Source organism: Pteropus medius, unplaced genomic scaffold (genome assembly GCF_902729225.1).
Source record: "Pteropus medius unplaced genomic scaffold, Ma_sr-lr_union100, whole genome shotgun sequence".
Lineage (NCBI taxonomy): Eukaryota > Metazoa > Chordata > Mammalia > Chiroptera > Pteropodidae > Pteropus > Pteropus medius.
In genome coordinates this window covers 5,933,390-5,951,337 of record NW_024350397.1, presented here as the reverse complement: position 1 = coordinate 5,951,337, position 17,948 = coordinate 5,933,390, and the positions used below count along the sequence as shown (strand labels likewise).

Below are 17,948 nucleotides of genomic sequence, written 5' to 3'. Positions count from 1 at the left end.
AGGAGAGAACATTTGTGCGAATGAAGACAAGGAGAAAGCCATAGGAAAATCTATGAATATATTCATCACATTCCAACAAATCAAGTAGGCACCTGCTCAAAAAACAAAAACATAAAATGGATGTATTTTATATTTCATAGTTTCGTACCTCTTTATATGAGGCTCTAAAAATGTGTAGAATGAACTCATAGTAGACATAATTTACCTTTTTTTCCAGCTCCCCTGAAGAATAATCCTCTTCTACAGGATGCCTGAAACATAGATTATGCTGATGCCACCACATCCACCGAAAACCCCACTATAGACAGTAATCTGAAGGAATAAGTTAATATGATGCAATTGACAGCCTTACTTGGCTTTGCAATTTTAAAAAATCCTAATAAAGATACTTGTAACTGAGAAAACCTCACGATTTGTAACACAGCATTTGATTAGCACTTAGTAGAGTAGCTCTAATCTGTAGCCAGGTTCCCTTATGATGGGGGTTTATGATGTCACAGTACAGATGCAAATGTCACAAAGCTTCTGGGCCCACATTCAAAATAGTTAATAAAGGATGAAAAAATGGGAATTTACAATATAACAGATTTTGCTATCAACTCTGCTGCCTGAGAAATCAAATCTATATACTATTACCTATTTTAATTTCAAGGACTACAATAAAAATCCACTAAATTCTGAGCAAGATGTTGGAAAACTATCCTGATTTCTGTGTATTAAGACAGGATTCTCAAAAGAGTCTGTTTCTTCTACAGAAAAAAAGTGTTTAAAGACTATTTCAAACATTTTAAGATTGCAAACATAAAAATAATATAAGTGTGAATATTTGAATAAGATGCAAAATATTTTGCTTTATTTTTTAAAGTCCTATCTAATTGTGCTAAGAAGACAAAGTGAAAATCGCAGCACTCTTATTTTAGCATCTTTAGTGACTCTCTTTCCCACTGAGTTTTCTTTTTAAACACTGTGGCTAGCAAATTGCAAAATCAATAGAGTTAAATTTTACTTAATTTTACCTTGAGAATATTAATTAAAAATATTTATTTATAACAGAGTTAGCCACATATAACTGGTATTTTTATATCTATGTTCAAATTCTAAAGAGGATTACGTGGGGATGTTGCTGTCTCAAGTCCTCTGTGTGTGTGGTAGAGCATAAATATAATCTGAAATCTATAATCTATAATAAAACAAAAAGGAGCAAGTTGATCACTTTTTCTGGCATTTTAAATATAAATAGCTGAATATTATATCTTTTTTTAAATTCCTCTTTTGAAAGCAAAGCAAATATCAGAATCAAGTCATTTTTAATTAGAGTCTATTTTGATAATACTTCCAATAAGTAGTACTAGTCATTCGAAGTCAAATAAAAATTAGGGGTTCTTTATGCTTTTGAAAACAATGCACCAGCTAACTTTTCCCCCTAGCTAATCTTACAGTATTTTGAATTTCCTACTTTTAGTAGATGGAGCATCATTTTATATTCTAACCACCATTTATCATAATACATTTAAAAATACTATGAAAACAAACATGATCTTTATACAAGTCAAAATTCTTTTAGCTCAAGAATTTTTAAAAATCAATCTTATATTTGGTTTCAGTAAGACTGAAAATAAAACTGATCATAATTCACTACCCAAATGTATTTCAAAGTAATAAATAAACAAAGTAAAGTAAGTTGCAATGAGATCCTGAACCAAAAATGGCATTTACCCAGCAAGTATCTTACAAGGGCAAACAGTGGATATTAAAACTACTCTTAACAATAATACAGATCATTTCTAATAATGAATAAGTAATGTTCATGCCAAAAGCCAGAAACCACAGAACGAATGCCTAAAACCACTTATTATCCAAACTTTACGTTAATCTTTATTTCTGACCGAAATTAACTCTTTTAAAAACATCTATGAAGCAAACTGCAATTCACTTGAATTATTCTATCTTATTTCTTCTAACAAGTACTTGGTATGAGTCCTGAAGATTAATGACTTGGCAAAACAAGATGTGGTATGTACCAACAAAGGAACATTATTCAGCCTTAAAAACAAAGAAAACTGTATCACATGCTATAACATGGATGAACCTTGGGGATATTATACTAAGTGAAATAAGCTAGTCCTGAAAAGACAAATACTGATGATTCCACTTATATGAAGTATCTAAAAGTAATCAAGCTCATAGAAACAGAAGGTAGAATGGTGGTTAACAGAGGCTGAGGGGAGGGCATTAAGGGAATTGTTGTTTAATGGGTATAGAGTTTTAGATTTGCAAGATGAAGAAATTCTGGAGATCTGTTTCACAACAATGGGAATATACTTAACAGTACTGAACTGTATACTTAAACTTGCTAAGATTGAAGATTTTATTCATTTTTTCACCACACACGAAGAATAGTAATAACTATGGCCCCAAATTTGATATGATATGATAATTGACTGGCTTCTCTCCAGGAAAACAATAAATTGATTTTACCAAAGGCAATGGGACTGATTTCCTCATCATCTCAATAGACATAATTCTAAAGATCTATGTGATCTCATACTCTTGGCCCTAGAATTACAGTTCAACACACAGAATAGCTATTGGTGCCAGGAATATATGGAAACATTTACTAATATAGCAACATGAATAAAATTTAAATTTTGTATTCTCTACACACACCCGAAGTCAAAAGCTGAGTTGGGATCTAAATATGAAACTATCTTATCTGCTACTGAATAATGGTGTAACAGTATAGAGTGTATGTATATATGCAATAGTTATGCATAGTACTAGGTATATATGGTAACATGCACATGTACAGTTCTATACAGTAACTATATATATACATATATATATATATATATATATATGTAGCATATATTATTACTACCTGCACTATGGATTTCCCAAGGTAATATCCTTTGAAATGGTCTGGTTCAACACTGAGCACCTATTTATTACAAGTAAAGAGTGCTTAGTGAAATCTAAAGCCTGATTGCCTGGGTACTAACCTTGGCTCGTCTTTTATTTGCTGTAAGACCTAACTTAAATTATTCAGCTTCTCTGTACCTCATTTTCCTCAACTGTCAATGAGAATGAAAATAGTTACTTTATATAAAGTTGCTGTGAGGACTGAGTCAATGTGTGTAATGTCTTAGAAAAGTACTTGGAAAATACTGAGTATTCAATAAATGCCCACTTTGTTATTATTGTTTAATTTCATTTAATTTAATCATAGATTAAATTAAAACATTTATTTCATCAAATCTGCCAAAATAAGGTCTACTGCTGCATATTTAAAAGTAAATAAGTATGTTCCTGAACTATTTCTGCTCGCAACATCTTCATCTGATTTTGTCTCATAATACATTCAATACCATACAGGCTTTTCTCTTCCATGCCGTCTTGGAGAACTAGAGTTTCATCTCTGATAGGGCTCAGAAAACTCACATTTATGAGAGCACTTAAGATGTCATCACAACCAATGAAGTGAAAATTTCCCAAAGCCTGGTTTCCAAATGTAATTCCTTTAACGATATGGGATTTACAAAGGTTGTAGTAACAAAAATTAAAATAAGGCAAACCAAATAATTTCTGAATCTTATTCAAATAAATTATAAAAATTAATATTTCCCTTTTTCAAATTTCAATGTCTAGTCTATTTTTTTGTTCTTTTTTTGGTGGTAAAAATATATATAACATAAAATTTACCATTTTAACCAGCTTTAAGTGTACAATTCAGTAGTAAGTATATTCACACTGTTGTGAAACAGATCTCCAGAACATTTTTATCTTGAAAATCTGAAACTCTATACCCCTGCAGCAACATTTCTGCTTGCAACATCCCCTCAAACTACATTTACTAGAAAATATCAGAGAAAAGGGTAAAAAATAACTGCATTTATACTCAGTTATTTCTCCATTACTGTTAGTGACAAACTGTTACTAAAACTGAGAATGCTACACTAAACAAAAAGTACCCAAATCTCATAGGAAATCATTATAAATGACAAAATCTTTACCTCTCAAACACTAAAATAAATTTGGGTGAATTTTTTGGTGTGTGATGATAAGAAATATAAAAACAAAATCTTTTCCTGAAATATGACTTTGATTCGTACCTGCTGAAATTACTTTTGAAACATCATTTTATTCAAAGTATTACTACCTTGAATACATTGGAATGAAAATATAGAGTGCATTCTAAAACCAAAACTAACCTTTAAAGAAAGATACTATTATACATAAAATTGTCAAACTATGAGTACAAGTAAATAATAAATTCTTATTCAAATGGAACAAATGGTCACTTACATTAACAGTTCATAATTACTTTTACTTATGTCCCTCAAACCTTGAATTACCTTCAAAAATGAGTTACATTTGAAAGTAGTATATTTTCTTGAATTAGTTGATTGAGGAACAACATATAATGTGGATTTAACATTTATTGAAAAAAATTAACTTTTACTTTTTCTTCCAACTTTTGTTCATTTTTAGAGATAATTCTAAGTGAATACAAACATCACATTTAAAAAAAAAATTAAATAAGAGCAATGAAAAAGTGCCAGGGAGAGGAATACATACAAAGAGCAATAGAAAGTCAACAGTAAAATGTGAATTTTTACTTCAAAATCTTAAGAGGACCATTTTTCTCCTTCAGTAAGAGTCCATCGAGTAAGGGAATTAGTATATTGAAGTCTAACAACAAGATGCAGTTAAACACTGAGCTTAAACTAAATCTACTTAGGTGACACTAAATACACTAAATCAACCTAACACAATGCAGACTATCTTTAATATACAAATATGATGCTACTGACCCATTATCAACAGCGAATGTGCTTGGGTTCATTTGATTTTCTGATAGCTATCCACCCACATCTTTTCTGGTCCTATTTAGGACCAAGAATATGGATTTTTGACATGTCTGGCCACAACGATGAAACATACTAGTTCAATTTTCCACCAGATTGAAAAAGAAAACACACAACTCATACATTAAAATATATCCCTTGTTAAACTGTCCCCACTTCAATCCTCCACTGTGTTTTAGGTCTGCTTTATTCTGAGGTATTTTTTTACATGCTGTCTGCATTTAGAACAGAGAGGATAAAAAATGAGACTAGCAGAATATAACACCTGAACCACATTCCCTAGCGGTTTTCTCTGCTCCCCAGAGTCCCTTATTTCCAAAAATATAGAGGTCTTCAGAAAGGTTAAATTTCATATTAGAACTAATTCTCTCGAAGCACGATGCTGACCCTGATGATCTCCAGTCTCCTTCCAGTTCTATGACTCTTGTCTGCTCCTTTCATCTTTCCTTTTTATCTTTGCTGAATCCTTGAAAACTGGTCATTTACAAGTTATTAAGCTTTCAGAGTTAAGGTGAGGTGACACTCAGGCCCACAGGCTCCATCAGTAGCTATAAGGAATGAAGCTTCCGAAAGCTAATTTTAAAGTACATCCTTTTCCATGGCTCCATCTGGATCACCTCGCCTACCCAGAGCCTCATGGCAGCATTATCAATTCCCAAGAGACTTGGAACGAGAAAAGTTCAGGGTGTCATCACAGTTGCTTTGAGAATAGATTACACATTTGTGAGATAAATGGGGAAATGTGAATACGGAGTGTGTATTAAGCCAAAGAATTATGCTTGATTTTATTAGGTATGATCATGACATTTGGTTATATAAGAAAATGTCCATATTTTAAGAGTTGCATACCAAGAAGTAGGAGTGAAATGACATGACGTCTGAGATCTGCAAAGCTGCTTAAAATACTTCAACAAAAAGAAAAAAAGATAGATGAGGCAAATGCTACAAAATCTTAAAAATTATTGTTTATATATACGAAGGAGCATTATTCCACTCTGTACATGTTTAAAATCTTTCATCACAATTTTTAACTTCCCATTACCCATTTAAAGATTATATTATTTACAGAGGATGTGAGGGTGACTATTTTTAAAACTACTTGTATATATAGTAATTTTGCTTTTCACCATTTTGGCTTTTGCAAAGGGTTTCCTCCTGGTTTGGTTATTTAAAATAGACTCTCTAACTTACTACTAAGAGTTTTTCCGTTGGAGAAGAGGGATGGAATCTGGTCTTATACATCAACGCAGACACTTAACGAACAAGATACACTTAACCAAACAACTCCTTTTTATACAGCTTCAATTAAAATTAAATCAACATTAAAAACAAAACAAAACAAAAAAACACCTCAGGAACAAAAGCCAAATCACATTATTTAACCTCAACTACTTGCCACCCATGGTTTGTTTATGGCAACTCCTGCTTTCAGCTCTTTGACACTGTCAACAAGGTGACTTCTATTTACTTTTGAATACAGATAGAAGGGAAAGGCTCCATTTATATCTAGGAAGTTATAAAATAGAAAAACTGGAAACTGAAAACTCGAGCTTCCCTTGGTACACTCCTGCCTCCATCAGTCAGTCAGCAGAACAGAGGCCAGAGGGCCAAGAGCAAGCTCGAGTTTTCAGATCTTTGTAAATGGGATGATTTTGAGAGTAAACTTGGCTATCAGATGCTTTGGAAAGACCAGGAAACTCAAAACTACTGCTGTCAAATGACTGGATGCAATGGATCAAAATGACTGAATCTTTTGGTCACATCTTTTTTCCCCCCACTATTTAATAATTTGACCATGTAAAAAGGAAAGTATTATAAATTCCTCTTTATACAAAACTGAATTAAGTCTAAAACATTGTGAATTTACAGTCTTCTAGTTTGAAGAAAATAAAACTAGTGATAAGTAAATACAATGACAGCATAAATTATTCGGAGGTCAATCACTTTTACTACATGATGCATTTAATAAAGATTTCAGCTTGATACTCAATCCTTTTATGATATAATATTGCATAACAATAATGAATACTCATAAATAAATATACAGCTTGTAAATGGGATGATTTTGAGAGTAAACTTGGCTACTCAGCAGTCAGAATTTTCTAAATGTAATTACTACTTTATAATCTAAATGTAATTACTACTTTACAATCTAAAGTAGTAATTACATTTAGAAAATTCTGACTGCTGAGAATTGTGTCCTAATTCTTCAAAAAATCATGATCCATACGTGGCATAGAGGACAAACTCTTAGTGAATCAAAATAATCAATGACTCTGCATACAGATTACTTCTTAATCTCTTAAGATTTCTAGTATGTGAAAGATAAAAACCATAGTTGATTTTTAGGGAATATTTAAAAAATATAAAAGAATATAGCAGGTCCATGAACTTGCTATCCATATTTAATAAAAATCAACATTAGATATATTTGAGATTTTGGAAGAAGTAAGCATTATAAATGTGGACCACAGGCTTTTTCTAGTTCTATGATTCAGTTGTCACACAAGTCCTCCATTCTCCCTTTCTATTTTATTCAAAACTCTCCCAAATTTCCCACACCCCAAGTTGTCGCTTCTTTGTCTCATAGACCCATCTTTCTCAATTACTTCACAGAAAAATTTCTTAAAGAAATCTATACTTTCAATTTCCACTTCTTCTCCCTCTTGTTTATTCTCTAATCTACTAAAACCTAATTTCTCAACTTCTATTCAATTCCGAAACCTCATAAATCCAAGGTTATTTTTCAAACTTCATATTATTTGACCTCTTTAACAACTTCTAAGGCTCACCCAGGCTGAAAATCTTCAGAACTGCAAATTATCATCTTTAGACAACGAAGAGCTATTGTTTTGACTGCGCAAGCCCAGAAGGCTGGGGGGAAAGGCGTGTATGGAGGTCAGTGAGTCAATAACGGGAGGGAAGTGGAGGCAGAAGGAAGATTTGTTTTAGACTACCACTTCAACAAAGAAGGGCAGAATTACAGACCAGGAATCACAGTTATGACAACTCTAGAAGATTCCGAATTCAGGAAGAAAATATATGTGCATTCCATTTCATTCACACAGACAAAAAGACTGAAGGATATACACCAAAATGCTAACAATGATTATATTTCTCCATGTTAAGAAGATGGATAGTTTTTATTTTCTTCTTTATAATAATATATATTTAATTTTCTACAATGAACATGCATATTTTTTACTTTATTTATTTAAATTAGTTTCAAGTATACAGTACATTGGTTAGACATCTTCATGCATATACGAAAAAGGCTGCCTTTTTTTCACCCTCTTAAACAGCAAAGGTCTGCACGCCTGTCTTTCAGAGTAACAAAGGAGGTTGTTGCCAGGGAGATGCAGCTCCACAGAATACTTGAGAAGAGAAAATCCCTGGGGAGCGAGTGGGTGTCAAGAGCTTGAATGAGGGAAGAAAAGCAGACTGGGTGCATGGGGCTCACTCAGTCTTGGGAGAGAGGAGACCTCATGGGAACTAGTCTGGCCTGAGACAACCCAGGAAGCAACTGGCATGCCCCCGGGCCTTCTAGTCAGCCCTCAGGCCCTTTTAACCCTCCTTTTAGGGTACTGTGGAAATCTCCCTGCTGCTCTTTCCCCACACTACCATGGTTCCACCAAATGGTGTCCCCACTACCAGCTCACTGATTTCCAATCCGACCTCCACACAGCTCCTAGTGTTTTAAACACAGGAAAAATACTTCAAGAGTATTTAGAATACAGGATACTTTATACTCTCAAAAGTATACAACTCTCTGCTGACCTTGACCAATTCCACTTCCCAGCCCTACCACTAGGCTGCTGTAGCCTTGACACCTGTAGTTCTCTGACTGCACACACTCTTCCCTGGCCTAGAATTTTCTTGCCTATCCCTACCTACTTGGCAAACTTTCACGCACCCTTTATGTCCAGCTCAAAAGTAAAATCTTCAGCAAAGTACTCCTAGTCAACTGGTTGCTCCCTCCTCTGTACAACTTAGTTGTTTTGTACATTTTATAGCACTTCGTACTCGGTTAGAATTATCATTCAAATACCTGTCTACCCACTAAACCATGAGATGTTTAAGGCCAGGAACCACATATCCTCATGCATCTAGAACAGTGTCTAGATACAGTGGGGACTCAATAAATACTTGATGAACTAAATAAACATGTTTTTACTACATATTTTTACAGATATCTCAGAAATAAATTTTAGGAGCTGACACTAACTCATACTGGTGCTCTTTAAATGAAACCAATTCAAAGTTTAAGACCTAGGTGGCTTTATAGTGTAGTGGTCAGCACGTCTGCTTTACACGCAGAAGGTCCTGGGTTCGTGCCCCAGGTGGAGCCACCGATCATAGGGTGTGCCAGGTCCCCCAAGTGCGCCAGGCATGCCAGGCCCCAGGGTGCATGCTACGAGCATGCGGGAGGAGACGCCTTCAGAGATCCAGTTCTGAGTAACCGGTAAGACTTCTGCCGTATTTACAGCTATGAGTATAAAACTATAATAATTTGGAATTACCAACCTTCTAAATAATAATTTCAGGATTACATATTGTGGAGAGATTTTTAGCTTTCTCTTGCATAGTGGTGGAGGGAGCACTGCAAAGTGTTACAATGCAAAAGTAATTCAAATATGGAGATTCTCTTTGAAATCAAATCACTAAGAATGTCTGATAACCAAGGAACAAGGGAAACATAAGATCAATTGCAAGAAAATAGAATTTACACATAATTCTCATTTCCATGTAGTTTAACTTTCATCATGCCTGCCTATTGCCTACATTGAATTTACCTGAGCTAAAGTAGGAATTGAATTTTGACCAGTCTGGGTCTGCATATGAGCGGATTCGCTCTCTGCCACAGAATCTGTTATACTTCCATCCTGCTGAGATTCAATTGTTTCCATGGTCATTTGTCTGAAAAGACAATAAAAAGGAAGAAATATTAAGGTCCTATCTGAAACATTTCTGTTTTTACCTATCTTTCTGATATTCATTTCTCTCATCCAAATTTACTTATTTTTTTCAAGAAATATGTTCAGTGGCAGATTCCTAACTTCAAACGTAAGGCACCTTCTCTGCTCACTGGATATGAACATTATTACCAAAGGAGCACTGCAAAATGTTTGATGAAATTAGTTTATTAAAATTTTTTTAATCTTATTAATAAAATCTCCTTGATAATTATTTTAAGCCCTGTAGTATAAATAAGTGATAAAAATGAGGTTTTCTATTTTATGTGAAGTATAAATATTCTATGATTCTCAAGGCCTAATATAAAGCAGATGCTTTATAACATGATGTAATATGAAAGAATGTTCCCACTGTCTAAATAAAATGCATTATAAAATAAAGGTATGCCTACCTTTTTAAGCACTAAGTAGTTTCTGATAAGCCTCTCAAATTGAATCACTGAGTTGGCCATTTGTTCTGAAGCTCCTCAGTTAAAGAGGAGAATCTAAATTTTCCAGGAAAAACTTCTGACGTGATTTTTTGCCTATGATTTCAACTTAAGTTAATTATTTCTATATGAAGTTTTTCCAGATAGAAGGTAAACCTTTTAATAATAAATTTTACCCTACTAGGAGAAAATAAAAATACCAGCAAAATAAAACCAAATTTTAAAAACTCATAGGAACTACTCCCTGCTGTTGTATATCTTTTCAATTGCCAATAGTATATCTTTTCAATTGTCAATAATATGATGCGTTTTTTTCCCTAACTTAGAAGTCTAAATATACTTCCAAAAAGCATGCAAGCCACTCAGAATTTTAAATTTAAATGTCCAGATCTTTTTTCTCAGATTTAAAGAGATGTCAGACCCTACAGATCTTCAGCTACAGTCTTTCACTTAATACCTTCTTTCGCATTTCAGCAGCCACTAACTACCTTCCAAGCCTTCCAATCTCAAACCTATGGGCCAGTCTATACTACACCTAGAGTTACTTCTCACTATTCAAAGTCATTTTAATACTTATGATCATGACAATTTAGAGTAATTATAAACAATAAAAATCTATAGTCTATTATAAAAAAATTTCTTTCCCTCAACATCCCCAAATTCCTTTACCTCTATTTTTATTTCCCAGCAGGGCCTCTCCAGCTGTAGGTAAGTATAGGTTACCAACCTGCATAAACTGCCCAATTCCCATAAGCAGTTCCCAAAGATAATACCTCAGAACATTAGTTCCACAGGATGTGAAAAGGTATGATCTAGGAAAAAGAGTAGGGGGAATGCTTACTCAAAAAATTTTAAATATCCAGGATTAAAAGATTTTGTAGAACTTCTCAGAAGCTTGAACACGCCATTCTGCCTTGAGAAGGGTTGAGGGTGCAGATCCAATAGGTAGCATTTTCCAAAACTACCTGACCACCAAAAGCCCTCTTTACACAAAGCATGTCCTAGCAGTAGTGTTCTGGAAACAACTTGAGAAATGCTGTCTTATGCTATTTCTTACAACTTTATTAAAAACTCTCTTAAGGCTCAGCCAAGAATTTGAGTGTCTACTCCAATATTAAATACTGAAAAGCCTTTCTCACTAAACTCTACTCATTTTAGAAATATTCATTCATAGCACAATCTACGTGACAGGCCCTGAAAATACAAAAGTGGGTTAGTTACAACCCTTGCCCTGAAGGAATTCTCTCATTAGTTGGTCCTTAGTTTCTCAAAGTACGGTCCTTGGACAAACTATATCAGAATTAACCAATGTACTTGTAAAAAAGAAAATAATAATAAAAACAAAGATTCCCAGGCTCAACCCCAAATCTACTGTATTGAACTTTCTGGGGATCTAACTTTTTCATATCAAAGAGATTCCAATGTACATTAAAATTTGAAAAAAAAACTTAGGTTATTGGTAAATTCCATCAAGTAGACCATAATGAATATAAGTAAAGTAACTTCTTAAATTGTGTGAAGGATGTTATATATGAAATGCTTTGGGATACATGATTTAGTTTGCCTGAGGATGGGCCACGTGAGTTTTATTTTGAAGGAAAAGAAGAATTTCCTTCAGGTAGAAAAGGAAAGGAAGACTGAAAGGAAGAAAGTACAGAGTACATTTAGAAAACATTATAGCTGATTATAACAGAGAATCTGGGTGACAGGGGAGCCTATTTAGATTTAGTGGGGAGAAAGAGTAGGACGGTTAGAAGTAGGTGATAAGGCTGGATGGAACCAGATGAAGAACAGCTTTCAATACTCTGGAAAGAAAAAAAAAGAAATCTACCTCAAATGCCTCATCTGTTTTAGGCCCTTCAGTATGTATGAAACCAACCAATATTTACAAAGTTTCAACTATTTGATATCTACATAGAATTCAGTCAAGAACCAAAGAACCAAACAATAAGCTTAATAGGCAAAACAAATGGCCCAAAGTCCATATGTTAAAACTCCTGAATGAAGAGAACCTCTCCTGGTCCATACTTTAAATCCATTCATTTTTATTTAAAATACAATCCTCATTTATCTAGTTTTTAAATACACTGGATATAAGAAGATACAGCTGACAATGGGTAAAACTATATAGAATATAATAAACATTTCAAGAATTCCAAGTGTGTGGCAATTTGAGTCCATACAGGATAAAGTTGCCTAGTTCTTTATACTAAACAAATTGAAGTATTTATTAATTAAAACTCAATAAGTGATACTTACAATAACTATCCTGAGTCATCAAGAAAATGTTAACTATACTCAGTATACTTCAAGGAAAGAGGGGTACACATAATAGAAATCAGGAAGACTCCCATTAAAAAGGCTCTAAATGCTTAATTAAAAAGGGAAACAAACTACTCAGGACTAATCTTTTAAAGAGATAATAAAAGACTTCATAAGTTATTAAATATTTTTAAATGTTTACACATGAAAGTGATTTTATATACATTATCTGATGCTATCACCTTAATAGTTCCCTTTTTCTCCTGGGTATTTCCCGGAGTTCAATCTTTCGTCCTTCTCCTCTTTGCAACCTATGTATTATGGCTTCTTCAATTCTATATGCAGGTAACTCTCAAATCTGTATTTATGCACATCTCCCTTCTACTGAGCATCTCAGCCTAGAGTTTTCACAGACACCTGTTCCTTCCTTTATATTCCTTCTTTCAGTCAAGAGCATTACTGTCCATTTAAGCTCCAAAGCTAGAATCATGTGTCTATACATGAGTAACAGATCAGCTACAAAAAACCCACAGTTAAGTATCAGCCAAATCAGACCCTGAGCCTCGTACTAAAGAAAGGCAGAAATGGAAGGTCAGTGGCCACGCCCATTCATTCTCCTTGCTACACTTGGTTATTTACTATAACTTCCTATCCCAACACTGGACCAGCAGCTGAGTTACTGCTCCTCACAACTGCTGCTCTGAAGACCACATATCACAGACCATGGGCCTCCCTGGAAGCCATGACTAAATTCTGATGCCCCTGCATACACGGCAGAATTACGTCCATTAATACCTTACATCCCTATTTCTCCAGTCACTGTCAAAGCTATAAACTCTTTTCATATTTCATCTTCACTCTCATAGCTAGTACTTCCTTTCCCCCCAGAATACAATTGCTCACTCCTATTCTCCCTGCAAGCCTTAGCAATATGTTGTCTGGAACTCCTAAAGCCCCCATAACTCCATAACTCCTCACAAGAGAGAGTTGCTTGTCTTCCCAACTTCATCAAGATCAAATGTTGACTTGGCATCCTCTTTGATTCCCCACTACTATTTCCCAGCTGTTCCTCCTCTGCTCCTTCGTAAAAACCTTTGTTCCCTTGAGGCTCACGGTAATTTGGTGTACCACCCTATACACATCCATATGATAATCATCATCTTCTACTCATATCCAGGATGTAAACTGAAGATTTTGACACCTGACTCAAGAGCCTTCTTCTACAAGTAATAACAAATGTTGGAGAGGATGCAGAGAAAAAGAAACCCTCATACACTGCTGGTGGGACTGCAAATTGGTACAGTCACTATGGAAAACAGTATGGAGGTTCCTCAAAAAACTAAGACTTGATCTACCATATGATCCAGCAATCCCTCTACTGGATATTTATCCCAAAGACTTGAAAACTCATATCTGAAAAGATATTTGCACACAGATGTTCACAGCAGCATTATTCACAGTGGCCAGGACATGGAAGCAACCAATAGATGATTGGCTAAAGAAGCTGTAGTACAGCTTCTTTATATACAATGGAATATTACTCAGCCATAAGAAGAGATGAAATACTGACAACTTGGGTGTATCTTGAGATAATCAATCAAAGTGAAATAAGCCAGACAGAAAAAGTTGAAAGTCACATGATATCACTTATATGTGGGATATAAACGTAAAAGCAACAAATGAACAGGACAAATAGACTCATAGACATGGACTATAGACTAGTAGTTAAGGGGTGGGGAGGGTGGGGGGCAAAGGGGGGAAGTGGGGTAAAGGGGATCAATATAGCTGAAGGAAACATACAGATGTCAAATGATAATGTACACCTGAAAATTATATCTTGATGTTATGATCCTGCATTTTCCACTGTCATCTGATTCACTGACAATTCCTCTTTTGCCAGTTCCTTCTCTTACTCAATGTTAACCTTCAACATTGTATACGTCTTCAGGGCTCTGTTTAGCCTTCTCGCCTTCATTCTCAAATCTCCCCGCTGTGTAATAATATCATCTAGATTCTCTAGATTCAAGCTTTAAGCTTATGACTCTCAAATCTAAATCTCTATTCCAGAGGTCTCTCTTGGACTCTAAAATCATGTGTTCAAAATGCTAACTTAACATATTCAGATGAATATCCTTCAGGTACCTCCAACTATATGGGTCCAAAACTAAACTCTTTTTCTTCCTCCACAAACACATTCCTTCTCTGAGTTTCTCATCTCAGGAAATGGGGCCCCACCATCCATCCAGTTGCTCAGGTGGAAACCTGGGTGTCATCCCTGAAACCTTCACTCTTTCATTCCCTACAGCATCATCACCAGGTGTGATGATTCTACCTTCTTAAGAACAATTCAGTCCCCTTTTCTGCCACCACTGTATCTCCTTAATCTAATCTATGCCCAGAGTTACCTCCCTAAAACATATATTTCTGCTTAAAACATTTCTCTGCTCAAAACTCTGCAGACAGCTCCCTACTGACTATAGGATAAAATCTAAACTTCTTCCAATTATCATAACTACAACTACCATTTGTTGAATGCTTACCATGTGGTAAATGCCTATTAGTTTTAATCTTTAACAACTTTATAAGGTCAATATACTTAGTTTTTCTTTCAGAGATAGAGAAAAGGAGACATAAGAGGTTAAGAATTCGATCTTACCACAAAGGTACTGAGTGGCATAGTCAGGTTTTGAACTAAGGCCTTTTTCCAAAGTCCATATTCTCAGTTACCAAACCAAACTGCCATTCAATCTCTTTCACAATGTGATCCTATTTTACTTTTACAGCCTCATCTCCAGCTACTCCATTCCTCCCCACACTCTGCATTCTGGCCTCCTTATAAGCCCCCTTTTTTTTCAAACACACATCTGTCAGATGTTACTAAAAATGATTAAAAAAAAAAAAAGGTTCAGAGAAATTAAGTGACTTTCTACAGGGCGCATAATCAATAGCATGAGGGAGGGTGAACAAGAACTCTGGGACTATGACTCCAGGGTTCATTTCATACCCAGTTTAGACACTTTACAATGATATGCTTTTGAATATGCTGCAATTGTTGTTACAATCTTCATTCAGATATGCTTAGTCTTTCACACTAGGATGCAGAGACTCTAATTTTATCCCAGTTGAATTCTTCTGGAGTGCTTCGTATATTTCCCAATACATGTCATTCAGTAAAAGATTGATACTAAAATCAATTTATTTGACGGTAAAAATTATCTACAGAAGACTAAGGTCAATACTATCAATTTAAAATATGTACCCTATCATTTTCAAGCAAGTTTATTCTGCTGATTTACATCCAGCAGCTCTCTAGCACAACCTCCTAAACCCCCTAAAAAACAACTTCAGGGCAGGATTCAGGGCAAATGATTCAACTAACATTCAAGTGCTCAACACAGATCACATACTGTACTGGGCATTTTCAAACACTACCTCAGCAGGACATACTGGACCCAGAACTCAGCTGTAAATGATGTATACACAACATTAACATCTGTAAGTCAGTGTCAGCTAGTCCAGACAGAACTTATTTATAAAGTGTAAAAGAAAGATCCATTATAATCCTGCACTGTTCATCATGTTTTTGATAGCTAAAATTGAAGAGATGTATCATAGAATATTTTCTTACAAATCTCATTTTCTATAACAATCAAATATTAAATAGTATACTAAAATTAACAGAATAATCTATGAATTAAGTAATTATATAATATTTTAATCTTAAACAATCATTAGAGAAAAAAGATCAATTAGTAATTATAAATTACAGAATATCTAAAAATGAAAACATGTAAGATGAAACAGTAAAAAACTAAAACAAAAAAGTCCATTAAGCACTATAAACTAATAGCAAGCAAAATACTGGCAAATATTCAGTCCCACAATTCCAAAGAACAGATGAATTTTGCAACAATGGGTACATTTAAACTTATGATTAATAGTAGTAGCAATATTCTTTTCTCATGAAGTTAAGTATTTCATCTGAAGTCTTCTTTTTATTATTTAGCAAACTATTTTCTTCTTTGATTGAAAAGTAAATGTTATCTCAATATGTTCTGAACATATTTGGTTTCAGTTGAACAAAATGTTAATATATTGTTTTAGATGAAAAGGCTCCACCCATTAGCACAATTTTCAAAGACTTCTCAGGTGAACTACTTTTGGGGGGTAGCACTGTATTTATCTGCTTAATGTTATTTTCTAGGCTGTTAACAGAACATTCACATCATATTGCAATTACGCCCCAAAATACTGAAGTACAACGGTACATACTGTTGGTGCAGCACAACACTAACAATAGGTAGACAACCAATAACATACTTTCAAGAAATGAATAAAAAGAAATATATTCATAAAAATTAGATTTACAATTATAGAAATACTGAGGTAATTAATGACCAAAGTTATTTAGGCATACTTATGTAACAAGAACATACAAGATACATATATAGAAGGCAAAATGAGAAGAAAAAGGAAAAACCTTTTAAAGAAATTCTATCATAGGTACCCAAGGAAGTGTTCTTAAAAGATAAGATAGGAACAAAGAACAGAAAAGGAAATACAGGCCAAAAATATCTAAATGACAAATAAGACAATGGCAGTTTCCTAATTATAATTAACTGTTCAATTAACTAATAAACTTCTAAAATCTTAGTTGTATCCACTTTGCAAAGACAAATTACACTGCAGAGCCCTACTCTCGGAAAAATTTTTCACCTTTTAAAAACAGAATCCAGCTGGAAAAGGAAAATTATTAAAGTTGTTTCTATTCTCTATTTTTAAATAATTTTATCAAAAATGTCATAGAAAATTTATTTTCTTTTTAAAGCTAGAGCCAACTAATGAACCAGAATGTCTCTGAAAGCAACCAAATTGAAAAATTCTATTTGGATTTCTGTAAAACACTGGTAGAGACTTTCTTGTTTTACAACTGTTGGGTACAAGGAGGAGGAAAAGGAAAATTGTCCATGTCCTTAGATGGTCTCCTTTCTAACTGAAAAGGCCAGCGCTTAGCATAAGATGAATGTGCATGTCCACTTATCCCCAATAGAGCCTAGCACAGTATACAGGGTAGAAGAGGAATTCCTTAATTGAATGGTTGCATAATTTGGGTACATACAATTACATTTTATTATTTTAATATATGTGCACAGGTATATGTATGTGTACATGTCTACATTATTAATTTATTCCATCATTTTAACTTTAAGCTCTCCAAGTAGAATTTTCAAAAAACTGGAAAAACATATCCACCTACCTTAGATTTGTCTTAATATATTTTTTCCTGCCACACTTGCTCATTATTAAGACATTTGTAATCAATGCTTTGCTCCTTTACTGTTTTCTTCTTTAGTTATCCTGCAGTAAAATTATAATGTTGAATTGGGAGATCATAACATTCATTTTTTTCCTAAATTTAT

General features: G+C 34.1%; 1 protein-coding gene across 14 annotated transcripts in view; it reads right to left on the bottom strand.

Annotated features, from left to right (window-relative positions):
- Positions 1-17,948, bottom strand: part of CREM (cAMP responsive element modulator) — a 65,276-nt gene that overhangs the window by 36,024 nt on the left and 11,304 nt on the right. For 10 of the 14 annotated variants that reach the window (XM_039839784.1, XM_039839787.1, XM_039839788.1 and 7 more), the window contains exons 2-3: positions 17,786-17,886; positions 9,659-9,782 (exon numbers count right to left, since the gene is read on the bottom strand). In XM_039839784.1, coding sequence (XP_039695718.1) covers positions 9,659-9,782; positions 17,786-17,829 — 168 coding nt within the window. In that variant the 5' untranslated portion in view covers positions 17,830-17,886. Of the gene's footprint in view, positions 1-205; positions 483-9,658; positions 9,783-17,785; positions 17,887-17,948 lie in introns of those variants that run through there. The other 4 variants (XM_039839791.1, XM_039839806.1, XM_039839807.1 and 1 more) reach the window with 2 other exon arrangements.